The 17,859-nt window shown below is 37.9% G+C and overlaps 1 protein-coding gene across 1 annotated transcript; it reads left to right on the forward strand.

Annotated features, from left to right (window-relative positions):
- The first annotated feature begins 753 nt into the window (after positions 1-753).
- On the forward strand, positions 754-14,541 carry LOC117322945. Its single transcript, XM_033877912.1, has 11 exons — positions 754-1,238; positions 5,908-6,045; positions 6,820-6,842; positions 7,670-7,701; positions 7,994-8,051; positions 8,833-8,929; positions 9,810-9,921; positions 10,567-10,609; positions 11,182-11,252; positions 11,569-11,671; positions 12,980-14,541. Exons 1-11 carry the CDS (start codon positions 935-937, stop codon positions 13,172-13,174), a joined length of 1,176 nt encoding a protein of 391 aa, XP_033733803.1. The 5' UTR covers positions 754-934; the 3' UTR covers positions 13,175-14,541.
- Positions 14,542-17,859: the final 3,318 nt, after the last annotated feature.

Consider the following 17,859-nt stretch of genomic DNA (forward strand, 5'->3'; position numbering starts at 1 on the left):
CATTTTACGTAAAAATCACCGATAAAACTCATGTGTTTAGCCCATTTAGGATAAATAGTACTAGACCATCTAGATAACACTTTCGTTCTGTATTAAAATAAAGTCCTAGTTTTAGAAAATTAATCTCCCATGCTGCTTTTTCAATAGTAAATAATACATATTAATATACTATAGACCACATATGTTGGGCTGGTATTGATCAAATAAAACAGAGGACGCAATTCCTATGATACCATCTTGGCCTATATTAAAATTTGCTTTGGAATATTCAACCTTGTGAAGTTTATGCGATGATAAACATATTAATACGATCACTGTCAATTTTCAGTATGATTATCAATTGAAGTAGAGGTGTCAGACTTCCTTAATTAGATAAAAAAAAAACGTATGATTCAACCTCAAATGACACACTGATCAAATACAACACATGAACCAGCTGCCTAAGAATTATAAAAAAAATCACATCGAGATAGATTAATTATGTATTTCCCAAACGGCACCTGCAAAAGAAGTACAAATTTTATGAGAAGCGGTTTTTTTCCTTTAATTTTATACAATCTAATAAAGAAGACAAATTGTCTTGTAGCAGATCGTGATTTTAAGCAGTAGTCGGCTTCATGGGACTGGAACTGTAAACCTGTAAATGTCGTGTTAGAGTATTCAGAGGATTCTGATGAAAAATCAACTCTAATGTGAACATAAATCTAACCACGTACCACAGTGACGTAATACTTAACCTTTGACCTGTTAACAAATTCTCAACAGCGGTCAGTTGCGTTAATGATATGCTCGTATTCACTGAACCGAGGATATCATTGTCAGGTAAAATTTGCATTCAAACAAAGCGTGGCTCCTTATACTGAGTGAGGGATATTATTCTGATTGTTTTGTTTCTTTGAAAGAGGATTCATTGTGTTAAAACGAGAGAAAAAAAATGGAAGATTTGAAATTTAGCCGGATTTTCATTATTGCATTAGGTAGCATATTATTTTTACAGACTGTTTATGGAAATGACTTGGTTAGCTGGTACTATCATTCTAGATCGTACAGTCGGTTGTGTTATTGTTCAATTTATCTCGACTCATGTTATCCTAACGGGTGTGTGTCGGACGGGGGCTGTAGCATACCTCTACCTAAAAACTATATAGCCCAGTATCTACACGGGAAGACCATCACGATTGATGGGAAACTTGATGACCCTGCTTGGGAGGAAGTGCCCTGGTCTGCTACATTTGATGGTAAGTTTTAAACAACAATAACTACATCAATATCGCTAATCAATGTACGGAAATGTCAGTAATACGACAAATACACAAAACAATTTATTGTTGAAACAATATGATTTGAGGAAGGTTCTCCTTGATTTGATAATACATCATTTTGATTATATCTAATGAATGTAAGTAAGTAACAATGTTTTTGTGATATACACGCCTATAGTTCCATCATATAGGAGAGTACCATCTAAAAGGTGTAGGATCATTAAGCGGATTCTATTACACGTTATTCAAAGCGACAAATTGAAGGAGATTTTCTATATAGTTACCACAGATATCGAAGACTACCCCACATAGTTACCAAAGATAAAGGGGACTACCCCACATAGTTACCACAGATATAGGAGACTACCCCACATAGTTACCACAGATATAGGAGACTACCACACATAGTTACCACAGATATAAGGGACTACCACACATAGTTATCACATATATAGGAGACTACCCCACATAGTTACCACAGATATAGGGGACTATCCCACATAGTTACCACAGATATAGCTAGGAGACTACCCCACATAGTTACCACAGATATAGGAGACTACCCCACATAGTTACCACATATATAGGGGACTATCCCACATAGTTACCACAGATATAGGGGACTACCCCACATAGTTACCACAGATATAGGGGACTACCCCACATAGTTACCACAGATATCGAAGACTACTCCACATAGTTACCAAAGATAAAGGGGACTACCACACATAGTTACCACAGATATAGGGGACTACCCCACATAGTTACCACAGATATAGGGGACTACCCCACATAGTTACCACAATTAGGGGACTATCCCACATAGTTACCACAGATATAGGAGACTATCCCACATAGTTACCACAGATATAGGGGACTACCCCACATAGTTACCACAGATATAGGAGACTACCCCACATAGTTACCACAGATATAGGGGACTACCCCACATAGTTACCACAGATATAGGGGACTACCCCCACATAGTTACCACAGATATAGGAGACTACCCCACATAGTTACCACAGATATAGGGGACTACCCCACATAGTTACCACAGATATAGGGGACTACCCCACATAGTTACCACAGATATAGGAGACTATCCCACATAGTTACCACAGATATAGGGGACTACCCCACATAGTTACCACAGATATAGGGAACTACCCCACATAGTTACCACAGATATAGGGAACTACCCCACATAGTTACCACATATATAGGGGACTACCACACATAGTTACCACAGATATAGGAGTCCCCCACATAGTTACCACAGATATAGGAGACTACCCCACATAGTTACCACAGATATAGGAGACCAACCCACATAGTTACCACAGATATAGGGGACTGCCCCACAGTTACCACAGATATAGGGGACTACACCACATAGTTACCACAGATATAGGGGACTACCCCACATAGTTACCACAGATATAGGGGACTACCCCCACATAGTTACCACAGATATAGGGGACTACCACACATAGTTACCACAGATATAGGGGACTACCCCCACATAGTTACCACAGATATAGGGGACTACCCCACATAGTTACCACAGATATAGGAGACTACCCCCACATAGTTACCACAGATACAGGAGACTACCCCACATAGTTACCACAGATATAGGAGACTACCCCACATAGTTACCACAGATATAGGGGACTATCCCACATAGTTACCACAGATATAGGGGACTACCCCACATAGTTACCACAGATATAGGGGACTATCCCACATAGTTACCACAGATATGGGGGACTATCCCACATAGTTACCACAGATATAGGGGACTATCCCACATAGTTATCACAGATATAGGGGACTATCCCACATAGTTACCACAGATATAGGGGACTATCCCACATAGTTACCACAGATATAGGGAACTACCCACTATAGTTACCACAGATATAGGGGACTATCCCACATAGTTATCACAGATATAGGAGACTACCCAACATAGTTACCACAGATATAGGGGACTACCCCACATAGTTACCACAGATATAGGGGACTACCCCACATAGTTACCACAGATATAGCAGACTACTCCCACGTTGTTATGACATAGAGTCTTATCATACTGAAATAGACTTTCAGCAGGTTTTATTTTTCGCTATTTAAGATGCCAAATTGATGTGGCAAAGGAAACATAAACTGTTTTCTTTCATTTTTTCCGCCCTATACTTTCGTTAAAACCCTCAACCCTTTTTAACACTCAAAATAACTCCACATTTTATAAGCATATGTTTAAATAATATTAATCCAGTTGTTAGTGATCTACAAAAAATGCCACAATAAATCAATTTTTTTTAGCGACAATGCTATTTGGAATACTTAGTAAACAAACATACCACAACAAATCCAGTTGTTTTGTGATAAACAAACATGTCACAATAAATACAGTGGTTTTATTTAATATTGTGGGTGGTAGGATTTTGTGAATGTATATACATTGCAATTAAAACCAAATTAATCGTAATTAAATGTAATATACGTGAATAAAATGTATATAAATTATGTCTTACCGGTTATATATGTTTATAAATATAATACATAATTCATATACATATATGTATATATATAACACTTATGACGGGTAGTTTATATCTCGAATCTTAGAATCATTTAAGTGTATGTTTATAATTTGGATAAGAAGTCCGGAACTCAGAAGACGGAAAACAAATTTATTTTGTGTGTTGTCCGTACTGGAACTAATTTTAGTTTGTGTCTATGATCCTGTCATCATAAAGTTTTACGACATCCAACCATTATTTTGGGGAGGAGGTTGATCTGAAGTAGATATAACTTTACATAGTTCTCGGCTTGACTGTCTGATACAGCAGATCGAATGCTGGAGGCCCGTAAAAGACTCAAGTCAAAATTGTCTTTCTTTGTCATTTGTGTGTGTTGGTTATTTATGAGATACGCCAAACCCTAAACATGATGGTTTAGTGTTTTTATACTTGAATCTGACACAGGACACTAATTGATTATAAATGTTAAATACTTCAAAACTTTCTCAAGCGTGTAAATGATGCTCGCTTGAGGGCATAATATTAAATATATACATGCATTCATAATGAACTTATCTCGGTTGACAAATCTTACGGTTTTGCTTGATGTGAATCCCAGTTATTAAAATCTGCCATAAACTTTTTTTTATAAAACAGTATTATTGTAATCCGATGAAGTTAATTTCATTTGTGCAATATCAAAATATTACAGGTAATTTTGATATTATAGTTACTTCAAGCAGTGGGTAGCATACACCTTCCTTAAATACTACAATGTAAACAGACACTGAGAAAATTGAGTAAGGGAAAAAAAGAAATATTTATAATATCAATAAAATTCTGGATCGACACTGTCCAGAAGTGTTTTTGACCTTAAAGATGAACAACCATCAAAACACAAAAAAGGCACATTTTATGTCAAAATATCAATAATCCTTAATAATAATATTTTATGCACATATTTTTAAAACCAAAAAGAATGTTACTATAGAAGTATAATTTCAGTTTTCCTGAAAATAAATTCATCTGCAACTTTCCACGCCTGACACATACATCGTATGAAACTTTATGTAAACAAACTGTAGTTTCCGTAACATTGCAGATGAGGCGATCCCGAAAAAAAAAACAAAAACAAAAAACAAAGAATACCTTAAATGTGTTAATATGCAAATAGATGTAAAATCTCGTGACCTAATTCGATTTGTGAAATATCTAAAAGGATATCATTTCAACCATTTGTTGAAGTATTGTGATGAAATAGCAATGATGGTTAAGCGATTCGCGATGCCAGAGATCGTGTTTGGGAGGCCCGCTTATGTTAGGACACGTGGCAAATATAGTCTGGTTTTGTGATTTACGATTCCGTATTAATTAATGATGACAATTAACAGGGATATCATGAATATGTGTCAGAATGAGACATGTTCGTACAGGCACAGAAAATTCAATTCATTTTATTGACTTTAAGCTTTACAGCTCATCAGTACATATAACATATATACAATACAATAAATTGGCCGTTACAGCAATATTGCAGCGACGTAACAATATCTATAGAGAATGGACAAATCTGTGAAAAATTAAACCTTATATCAAGTTTTTTCCTTAATAGTGTGGTATCATATACTTATTTACAGAACATTGTTAAATCTTTAAAGTTTGTTGTACTAATTAATTGGATCATCTTAAATACTTATTTTTTTTCAGTAATGTCTTAATGCATCTTGATCTTAAGGCTTGAAAGTTTGCACAAGTTAAGAGGAAGTGATATTCATCTTCTATGTCACCAGAGTGGCAAACTTTATACAAACGCTCATTTCTGGCAGTATTTTGATATCGACCAGTTTCAGTGTATAGAAAATGTGATTTATATCTATAGACACCTCACTGAACCCTAATTTCGTCCTAGGTCGTATTAAATGTAATGTAACAAAACACACGAAGTCCGCAAAAGTTCCTTATATAATTTGTGAGAAATATTTTTGGTAAATGTTGATGCGTTTTTGATGAATACCGATTGTGTGTGGTTTAACTAACCATATTGGAGGAACCCTGTTATTAACCTTTTAATACTCAACCCTTTCTCAGTTTTTTTTTATTCTGTTGTATCTCAGATATCCGTGGTACTAGCTTTCCAAAGCCCAGACTCAACACAAGGTTCAAGCTGAGATGGGATGACAACAACCTGTATGTTGCTCTTCACATGAAGGCAAATAACATGTGGGCAACGATGACAGACGACGAATCCCATCGTACGTACTCATAATTAGATGAAAGGATGTACATGGATTAAAGTTCATTTGATGATGTGATGATATTCAAACACATTCTTTTACTTTTCAATTTTTTAAATGAAGCCATCCTTTTAAATGTATGATTTATCATAAATAAACATAATAAAGTACGATATTTTCAGAACTTAATAACTTATCATTCTTGCTGTTAGCGGACATGGCCCGGCGTCCGTTCGTCCGTCCGTCTCGTTTGTCAACTTTTCCTAAAAATCGCTACGAGTTATGAATTAATTGATCTTGACCAAATATGGTCTGTAATATATATAGGGGAAGGGGGACCAGTTTTCAATAAACGACTCGATGAAATGAGGGAAGGGGTCAAATATGGGAAATTTATGCAAGTCCTTAAAAATGCTACTTGTCCTGGACGATAGAATGGATTTTGATGAAATTTGGTCTGGAGCATTATTGGCCAAAGGGGGTTCAATCGTATAAAAGAAGGATGTGGGTCATCTGGGGGGCTGGAGTGGTGAAGCCCAAGTGGGAGACATTGGGGGTAAATCCTTAAAATCCATACTAGTCCTCAACGATTGAATGGATTTTGATAAAAATTGTTCTAAGGCATTTTTGGGAGATCAAAGGATATTGACATATCAAGGTGAGCGATACAGGCCCTTTGGACCTCTTGTAAGTAATTTTCAATACCACAACTCGGTTTATTGATACATAGCCAGTTCTATCTACCATAATAACATATATCACATAAACAATGTTCCATGGTTCTGTTTTCAGTATTCAGAGAAAATGCAATAGATGTAAGTATGATATCTAAAGTCACATTCAGTGAAGGGCAGTGTGTTCTCAGATTACTCCTCCGTCTTCATTAAGTATTACCAGATATACGAAAATACGAGTGAAATAAATTTAGTATTACCAAATATACGAAAATACGAGTGAAATACATTTAATATTACCAAATATACGAAAATACGAGTGAAATAAATTTAGTATTACCAAATATACGAAAATACGAGTGAAATAAATTTAGTATTACCAAATATACGAAAATACGAGTGAAATACATTTAATATTACCAAATATACGAAAATACGAGTGAAATAAATTTAGTATTACCAAATATACGAAAATACGAGTGAAATAAATTTAGTATTACCAAATATACGAAAATACGAGTGAAATACATTTAGTATTACCAAATATACGAAAATACGAGTGAAATACATTTAGTATTACCAAATATACGAAAATACGAGTGAAATACATTTAATATTACCAAATATACGAAAATACGAGTGAAATACATTTAGTAATACCAAATATACGAAAATACGAGTGAAATACATTTAGTATTACCAAATATACGAAAATACGAGTGAAATACATTTAGTATTACTGAAGAGACTGAGATATGCCGTTGATTACATTTTTATTGCAAAATATATCGGGTTAGCTTTTAATTTGAGCAATTGTCTTTAGTAAGCAGTGTTTTGATTGGTCAACTAAAAAAAGGTGATATTTAGAAAAATATATATTTTCACTATTGAAAAATATCATTTTTATAATATGAATAATTTTCGATATTTCACCATGTAATAAAATATTGACAATATTTATGTTGCAGTTATTCTTCGCTCCTGACGAAACATTACACAAGTAAGTATTTGCATTTACGTATATTTTCATCTGTACATAACTTGAATCTATCATTTTCTGATAGCTTACACACTCAAATCTGGCCAGGAATTCACTCTGACCATATATGCTGTTTCTGCTTGCGTATTGTGATATTGTGTTTAATATTGTACACAATCACCAAAAGTCTAAATCTTTTCGTCATAATTTCTCTATTCGAGATGTTAAAATGTATCACCTTTCAAGATAAAATTCCAATCAGAGAATATGTATCTCTGTACAATGATCGATTCCAACACTGTTTTTTTTTCAGTTATAAACAAATTGAAGGAAACGTACGAAATGCCACCTTCGATATCAGCCTCTCAAAGGTAATGATATTTTTCTCTCACTCTTTCACGTGCCCAAAAGCACTTCTCGTCAAATGCTTCTTAATATATAGCTTTTATGTTAAACATCTCCCCAAGCAAGGGATGCGATTTTGAAGATTTAAATTGCCACCATTTGCTTGCCGTTCAGCTTGAGATAGTTAAATAAGTTATATTTCATTTCATTTCTTATTGTTTGGGAATTTCGGCAGTCTAGTTGTAGGACGCATGTTAACGTGACTGAAGGGTTGCTACTTCTGCGATGTATCCTTGAACAAGTTCAAGTTCAAGTTCATTTATTACTTTGAGTCTTACGACTCATCAGTGTAAACATATGATATACAGGATATTTACATATATACAAAATGTTAAATTGGCCACAGGAGAATGAACAAAGCAATAATATAATATAATAGTAACATCAATCAATATTATTATTGCAATATATATATATATGTCTCATGCTTGTGATCGGCACTTATTTGCCGCTAACAGATATTTCCCAAGATTACACAACAAGATTACTGGCGACTCCACTGAAAATAAGTACGTGATAGGGCAGTGCAAGAAATGTCGTGTGTGAGCTGTCATCGCCGAATATGGCAGTTCCGGCTGCATGCTCCCCAGGGAGTTAATGAAGACATTGACAAGTTACAAAAGGACCAATAACTACGGATAATAAATTATGAAACACTCTAAGGCTGCCATATTGCTGTGACATGTCGGTATATAAGAATTTTAAATGAGTATGATTATTAATTATTTCTCGTTGTGACTCTACCAGGCGTACATGGATGGGGGCATAGCTAATGAAGCGTGGGATAGTAACGAGGAAAAAGGGGTCACGCATGATGGGACGATCAACGACCCCGAAGATCCGGGTAGGTTGTAAATAAAGGGCTGCACGACACAATAGAACAATGATCAGTTAAAAACAATGGTAAACGATCGCAAAACACAATTACTTTACTACAAAAGCATGGGGCCGCAATACACCACCACCTCTACTACAAAAGTATGGGGCCGCAATACACCACCACTTCTACTACAAAAGTATGGAGCCACAATACACCATTACTTCTACTACAAAAGTATGGAGCCACAATACACCATTACTTCTACTACAAAAGTATGGGGCCGCAATACACCATCACTTCTACTACAAAAGTATGGGGCCGCAATACACCATTACTTCTACTACAAAAGTATGGGGCCACAATACACCATTACTATACTACAAAAGTATGGGGCCGCAATACACCATCACTACTACTACAAAAGTATGGGGCCGCAATACACCATTACTTCTACTACAAAAGTATGGGGCCACAATACACCATTACTTCTACTACAAAAGTATGGAGCCACAATACACCATTACTTCTACTACAAAAGTATGGAGCCACAATACACCATCATCTCTACTACAAAAGTATGCGGCCGCAATAACAATAATTACTTTAATACAAAGTTGTAATTTGAAAATTAAAGTTCGCTATGTTGATCATTTGGTTAGAATATGCTATTGAAAAATAAAGCTCATCCTTGTTTTTTTTTTTTTTTTTTTTTATTTATTTATTTATTTATTTAATTTTCACTGGTTATAATGAACCAGTAGTTAAGGTCCTGTTTAAAGGTTTTTTTTCTCGTTATGCGTTAACTACCATAATCTACCATTATGCTGATGACCTATATAATTTGACTTTCGTTTGTGAAACATTACGTATAATAATTCTAAAATTCTCGTTGTATTAATTGTAGGTAGTTTCTGGACAACAGAATGGGCGTTACCGTTCAGATCCCTTGCAGAACGGTCTACAAGAAACCAGTCTATGCCATTCGATAATGAAGTATTATTCCTGCAGTTTGCCAGGTAAGGCGATATATACCTACGCTATTTAGGTCACATTACACTGACACGTGACTTATTTTTCAAACAATAGATATATTTTAGGAACGCATCTTGTTGCAGAGTATTGATGACAAATTTGGTCTGTCTTTGTTGGGTAAGGGGAATAACTCTTACACTGACAACAGGTAACAGCCGTGCATGGGGGAAGTTTTACAAAATAGTTCAGTCTAAAATACATTTCGGAATAATAAATATTTCAAAAGATTTTAATAAGCTTTACTCTTTCAAATGTCTTGTTAAACAAGCAAAAGAAAAAAATGTATCTTATTTTTTAACAGATAGACATAGTATTGGACAACCATTCCAAAATGAAATATCGTTCGAGCTGATTGTGTTTATTTGCGTTTTTCCTGAAATGACGAATGGAAAAAAATTACTGAATCAAGAATCAATATTAATATATTTTTTATAACATTGTGTAGAGAACCCCACAAACGTATCCTGTTGTCAGTAGCACTAATGAATGGGATGTGTTACTCTCAGTCTCTGATGTGACTGAAGAAATTCCAATAGGACTGCTTAGTTTAAGTATAAACCAGGTATTATTTAATCAATATCAATTTCTTGCCTGCCTAATACAAAAAAAACCTCCCTGTCTTCTTTCAGGATGAATCAGCATTTGAAAGTCATACGCCGAACTTACGAACTGGTAAGGTGATTTGCTTTTATATTGACGTTTGAGTTTATTACCGTCGGGATCAATTGAGATACTCTACATCGAAATCATATATACAACATACATGTAGATAATTGAATAAATTAATTGCGGCAACAGTTTCATTTCTACATATATTCTTTTTTTTTCTTCTTTTTTATAATTATAAAAACGCTCTTGATCCCCCTTATGTCTGTCTAATCTATTTTTGAACGAAATAGCTGTTGGTTCCGATATTACTTCCCCTAGCAGAATTGCTCCATATTTTGACTACCCGCAGGGCAAACAAAAGAAGTTATTTTCCGGATGTTCACTGTAACTAGTTTTTTGTTTGTTTGTTTGTTTTTGAGTGGCCCCTTGTCCCTTGATTTTGGACGTTGAACATTGCTCCACAGTTTCAAAATACGCTGCCTTACCATCACAAACATTATAAATTGTACGAAAGTTAGAAGACCTCAATCGTGCCATCTCTGATCCTTCTAAAGGCCAGTGGTGTTTTGTGTTTTAAGAGATGTGATGATCGTAGCATTTCACTTCGTATTTATTGTATTTTAAATAATCTACAGGAGAATCCTGCTGAAACAGATTGGTGGACATGGGAACCTATGGGGGCCATCAACCTCCATGTGCCAAGTCGGTAAGCACACCGTCAACCTTCATGAACCAAGAGGATGGCAATAACCCCAACCTCCATTTAACAAGTCGGAAAATATCCCGTCAACCATGAATCAAGTCGATAACAATACCCTCAACCTTCATCTAACAAGTCGCAAAATACCCTGTCAACCATTAACCAAGTCGATTAACAATCTGTCAAAACGAATTCAATTAATTAACTAACTATATGTGGTAATGTTCACCTCAAATGACTGTTTGCGCATTTGATGATTCAGTTTGAATATTCTTTTCTATTTTTTTCTATGCCAAAGTTCTGATTTTTATTCCGGTTTCAGATGGGGCCTTGTGATGTTTTCAAGAGACATGAAAAACAAAGTGTTTTCTTTTCCAAGATGGCACATCTATAAAACGCTGTTCGCCATTTTTGATGCATTACAGGTAAACATAATGTGTTTATTTAATCTTTTTGTATAAGTCTTTTACTTAATGTTTATACCCGTCCAATAAATTCTTAGCTATGTTAAGTATTTATTACATAAGGTAGTTATATGACTTGGCAAGTACATGAAGTAATTAATAGAGAATGATCGGTTTTAGCTCACCTGGTCCAAGCTAGGAACCTAGTACCGCGTCTGTCCATCGTCCGACAACATTTTCTTGAAATCGCTACTTATCCTGAACGACCAAATAAATCTTGATCAAATTTTGTATAGAGAATTATTGAATGAAGGAGATACAATGTTGTATAAAATGGAGAGTGTGACTCCCGTAGTGCAAGAAAGGAAGGGCCCAATAGGGAAAAAAGAGGAAAATTCTTTTAATGTCTAGCTACTAGTCCTGAAAAACTGAACAAGTTTTGGGTAAATGATATCCAGTGCTGTATGGATGGAGTGTGTGACAAAAAAGAAGAAGAACAAAAACAACTTTTCTGTGGGATGGTAGGATTTTGGCAAAATTTGGTCTGAATCATCTTTGGATATACTTTTGTATAGATAGTTGGTCTTCTGAAGCCCTCTTAGGGAAGGATGTGGGTCTCCCCGGAGGGACAGAGTAATGACGACTTCTGTTGGGTTAATTATGTATTTTTGCCTGTCTAGAGCACCATTGTGTGACGGCACCTGATTTTTTTTTTTGTGATGGTGTGTCTGACCCCGAGGGAGTTAGGGGCGGGGCCAAATAAGAGAAACTAAGCATTCATTTTTAAAGTTTTCTTCTTCATGTTTAAATTTCGACCAAATTGTGTCTCTAGCTTTTTTGGCAAAAGTGACAGAATATTGTATATCCTTTATCCCCATGGATGGAGAGGGGCAAGATCCATTAGATGAATTTTGAATTAAAAATTGGTTATTTTAGTTCTATTAATATCATTAGAGAAAACCAAATATGTTGAAGGAAAGTTTTAACTTTGCATGGAACTGAGCTACACAATGAATAAAAATAGGAACATATTTTGTTTTACTATAACTGAAATGAAACTGTTTTGACATGATCACGTGAATATCAAGGTGAGCGATGTAGGCTCCATCGGCCTCTTGTTTTATTACTCGGTAAATATAATCTATATATTCAGTCTATAATTTGCGTGAAAATCAGGAAGTATATTAATCCTTGATGTAACTGATATTCTTTAAAATATTTTTTTTTAAATGACAAAAATGTGAAGATTTACCCTCGTCATTGTCTTAATTAATTCACTAAATTATAATTATTTCTTTAATAACAAATGTATCCTTTTCATCTTTTCAGCAATATAAAGCCATGAACGGTGTTTACAGCTCACAATTAAATGAAATTCCGGTACCTCGTCACGTGTACAAGAGGCGCTGCATTTCACTCCCGATCATAGAGATTCTCAGCAACGGCTTCGTGGTGACGGTGAAATCTCGCATAACAGGCGAGACTGCAACTATAGCACAAGACCGCGGCGTCACATTCTACTAAACGTCACGTGTACCAATGACGTCACCATTTGGGTTATAACATATCTAATACCAACAGTTAAATACGTATGGATATGCATTGGTTCATCAATATTATATATCTTATAAATGTCACTTTTTAAATGTTTAACGTTCTATTTATTTTCAACGAAGAAGTTATTTCTGAAGCAGATGAAAATCAAAAAAGATAGTTCTTTGTGTCAGATTAAAGTTTTAAAGGATAAGCCAAGCCTAGTTCCAAGTTACTCTATAGGATTAAAGAACGATAACTCTTATTACTCAAAAAACTTATTACGATTTTGAACAATCAAAATTGCGTAATAATGAAGTTAGAAAATGATAATTTCTTTCAATTTTCAGACAAATTTCTTACTTCCATTTAAGACTTTAAAATGTCGTTTATTCTCAATATTCATAATGATAACACCATCGTTCAAATTGAAATTATCAAAATATATTTCTGGGTCAAGGTTGTTCAGTTGTCATAATATATAGATACGATAGAATATGGATGACTGTGATTGGTTAAAAAGCAGATGTTTATTTCTGTAATTGATGACATTAATACTAATTAACCAACACTTGAAATAACATAATTGATTTACATCTAAAGGTGTGTTCGATCTCTTGAAGTGTGTGAAAACAAGATTCTTTTTAAATGAAAAAAGTCGAAATGTTTTTTTTTTTTTTGTAGGGATATAAAACCTCAGTATTTCCGCCTGTGATATACTACAAATCGTGATGTTTGGTATCAATGTATCATCAATTTTAAATAACAATGTTCCAACTCGAGTAGAGGAATCATTTTCGATAATAATTTTCTCCCTTTTGTTTTGTTTTTTGTTTTGCTTTTTTTGTCGATAGTGTGATTAAAAATGTTTTGTTTTTTTTGCAAGAAAATCAAGAATTTATAACGCGCTTTGTTCAATTCCTACATGTACCAATGACTTATTTATTCAAATTCTACCGTATATGCACGTTACTAATTCTATATGGACATAAATTGTATTTCCTTCATTCGCGAGTTACTTCCCTTCTATCGCATACTAGGAGATTTTTAAAATTTTATTATCAATTTTTTTAACAATTTGAGTATAATGTAGCCAAACTTAATACCGACTGATGTATAATTACATAATTTCTTGTTATTTTATTCGCTACATATATGGTTTTAGTCAAGATGCACAAAGCCCTGGTTTGTTTATCTGAAAGCAAATGGTGGTCTCTGAATCACAACTTAATGAAGTTATAGTCTATACAATATGTACATACATATTAACATATTTTTTGATTTATAAATATTTTTTCTACAAAGTTTGTCAACATGATTTACTAATATTTAATAAAAATAAAGTTCTCTGGACAAAAGTTTGAGTTGTTTTTTTACACGTTGTAAACAATTCCGTGGTATAATTTAATAGGGTTTTAACTAACCAACCATCTTGTGTGACTTAACGACCTAAGTAGGCTTGTTTAAAATTCAAATTTCTGTAGATGATAAGACCTATGTTTGTAAATCTAATAAATAACAAAAGATAACAAAACAAGCAAACTTTACCCACAGACTCCTCTGACCGGCACATTTCAAAATTCCTCAAGCACACGGAATGCGGCCAGGAGTTCCGGAAGCGTGGGCGCTTCTGTTTAATCAACGCCACCCCATGCAAATCTAGGCCGTGGTAACTTGTTTTAATAAAAAAAAACGTCTAACTGTATGCCAATAAGCCTTGGGGTCCAAAGGGGTGATATATCGTAGCCTGTCCAGTGGTCTGGCTTCAGTGAACTGATGTTCACTTCCATGATTCAATCAGTGCCTTCCTCGAAAATTTGCCTCAGACTAGGTCGAGTGAGTGCTTTTTAGACATTCAGAAAAAAATTCTCACCTGTAAAGTCTTTTCCCTTCCTCCCTGGTATAAGTATAGGGCCTGTCTTGGAAAGCTTACTGCTCGTATTTCTGTCTTGGAACTTAATTTGGTGTATAATTATGTAGTTGTTATCATTTTCTGATGTGTATCTTGTTTATTTTGTGTTGAATTTTGAGCTCGTTTTGTTTAATGTAAATGTGCTCTAGAAGTGGTTGAATATTTAGAGGTTGCTATGCTCATTTGGACATTCACGTTCATTATCAATAGACTTTATAAATGAGGTTGAGCATTAGACCCCTATTATATTTATAACGTTCTTCTATTTATGTTGTGTAATCTAATAAATGGTAGGGTGGTACAGTGAGGTGGTCGGGTGGTACAGTGAGGTGGTCGGTTGGTACAGTGAGGTGGTCGGGTGGTACAGTGAGGTGGTCGGATGGTAGAGTGAGGTGGTCTGGTGGTACAGGGAGGTGGTCGAGTGGTACAGTAAGGTGGTCGGTTGGTACAGGGAGGTGGTCGGGTGGTACAGGGAGGTGGTCGGATGGTACAGTGAGGTGGTCGGTTGGTACAGTGAGGTGGTCGGGTGGTACAATGAGGTGGTCGGATGGTAGAGTGAGGTGGTCTGGTGGTACAGGGAGGTGGTCGAGTGGTACAGTAAGGTGGTCGGTTGGTACAGGGAGGTGGTCGGGTGGTACAGGGAGGTGGTCGGGTGGTACAGTGAGGTGGTCTGGTGGTACAGTGAGGTGGTCGGGTGGTACAGTGAGGAGGTCGGGGGGTACAGTGAGATGGTAGGGTGGTACAGGGAGGTGGTCGGGTGGTACAGTGAGATGGTAGGGTGGTACAGTGAGGTGGTCGGGTGACACAGTGAGGTAGTCGGGTGGTACAGTGAGGTGGTCGGTTGGCACAGTGAGGTGGTAGGATGGTACAGTGAGGTGGTCGAGTGGTACAGTGAGGTGGTCGGGTGGTACAGTGAGATGGTAGGGTGGTACAGTGAGGTGGTCGGGTGATACAGTGAGGTGGTCTGGTGGTACAGTGAGGTGGTCGGGTGGTACAGTGAGGTGGTCGGGTGGTACATTGAGGTGGTTGGGTGATAGAGTGAGGTGGTCGGGTGGTACAGTGAGGTGGTCGGGTGGTACAGTGAGGTGGTCGGGTGGTACAGTGAGGTGGTCGAGTGGTACAGTGAGGTGGTCGGGTGGTACAGTGAGATGGTAGGGTGGTACAGTGAGGTGGTCGGGTGGTACAGTGAGGTGGTCGGGTGGTACAGTGAGGTGGTCGGGTGGTACATTGAGGTGGTTGGGTGATAGAGTGAGGTGGTCGGGTGGTACAGTGAGGTGGTCGGATGGTACAGTGAGGTGGTCGGGTGGTACAGTGAGGTGGTCGGGTGGTACAGTGAGATGGTACAGGGAGGTGGTCAGGTGGTACAGTGAGGTGTTCGGGTGGTACAGTGAGGTGGTCGGGTGGTACAGTGAGGTGGTCGGGTGGTACAGTGAGATGGTCGGGTGGTATAGTGAGGTGGTCGGGTGGTACAGGGAGGTTGTCGGGTGGTACAGGGAGGTGGTCGGGTGGTACAGTGAGGTTGTCGGGTGGTACAGTGAGGTGATCGGGTGTTACAGTGAGGTGGTCGGGTGGTACAGTGAGGTGGTCGGGAAGTACAGGGAGGTGGTCGGGTGGTACAGTGAGATGGTAGTGTGGCACAGTGAGGTGGTCGGGTGGTACAGTGAGATGGTCGTGGTACAGTGAGGTAGTCGGGTGGTACAGTCAGGTGGTCGGGAAGTACAGTGAGGTGGTCGGGTGGTACAGCGAGGTGTTCGGGTGGTATAGTGAGGTGGTCGGGCGGTACAGTGAGGTGGTCTGGTGGTACAGTGAGGTGGTCGGGAAGTACAGTGAGGTGGTCGTGTGGTACAGTGAGGTGGTCGGGTGGTACAGTGAGGTGGTCGGGTGGTACAGTGAGGTTGTCGGGTGGTACAGTGAGGTGGTCGGGTGGTACAGTGAGTTGGTCGGGTGGTACAGTGAGGTGGTCGGGTGGTACAGTGAGGTGGTCGGGTGGTACAGTGAGGTGGTCTGGTGGTACAGTGAGGTGGTCTGGTGGTACAGTGAGGTGGTTGGGTGTTACAGTGAGATGGTCGGGTGGTACAGTGAGGTGGTCGGGTGGTACAGTGAGGTGGTCGGGTGGTATAGTGAGGTGGTCGGGTGGTACAGTGAGGTGGTCGGGTGGTACAGTGAGGTGGTCGGGTGGTACAGTGAGGTGGTCGGGTGGTACAGTGAGGTGGTCGGGTGGTACAGTGAGGTGGTCGGGTGGTACAGTGAGGTGGTCGGGTGGTAGTGTGAGATGGCCACGTGGTACAGTAAGGTAGTCGGGTGGTAAAGTGAGATGGTCGGGTGGTACAGTGAGGTAGTCGGGTGGTACAGTGAGGTGGTCGAGTGGTACAGTGAGGTGGTCGTGCGGTACAGTGAGGTGGTCGGGTGGTACAGTGAGGTGGTCGGGTGGTAGTGTGAGATGGCCACGTGGTACAGTAAGGTAGTCGGGTGGTAAAGTGAGATGGTCGGGTGGTACAGTGAGGTAGTCGGGTGGTACAGTAAGGTAGTCGAGTGGTACAGTGAGGTGGTACAGTGAGGTGGTCGGGTGGTACAGTGAGGTGGTTGGGTGGTACAGTGCGGTGGTCGGGTGGTACATTGAGGTGGTCGGGTGGTACAGTGAGGTGGTCGGGTGGTACAGTGAGGTGGACTGGTGGTACAGAGAGGTTGTCGGGTGGTACAGTGAGGTGGTCGGTTGACACAGTGAGATAGTCGGGTGGTATAGTAAGGTAGTCGGGTGGTACAG

This window comes from Pecten maximus, chromosome 3, assembly GCF_902652985.1.
Source record: "Pecten maximus chromosome 3, xPecMax1.1, whole genome shotgun sequence".
Lineage (NCBI taxonomy): Eukaryota > Metazoa > Mollusca > Bivalvia > Pectinida > Pectinidae > Pecten > Pecten maximus.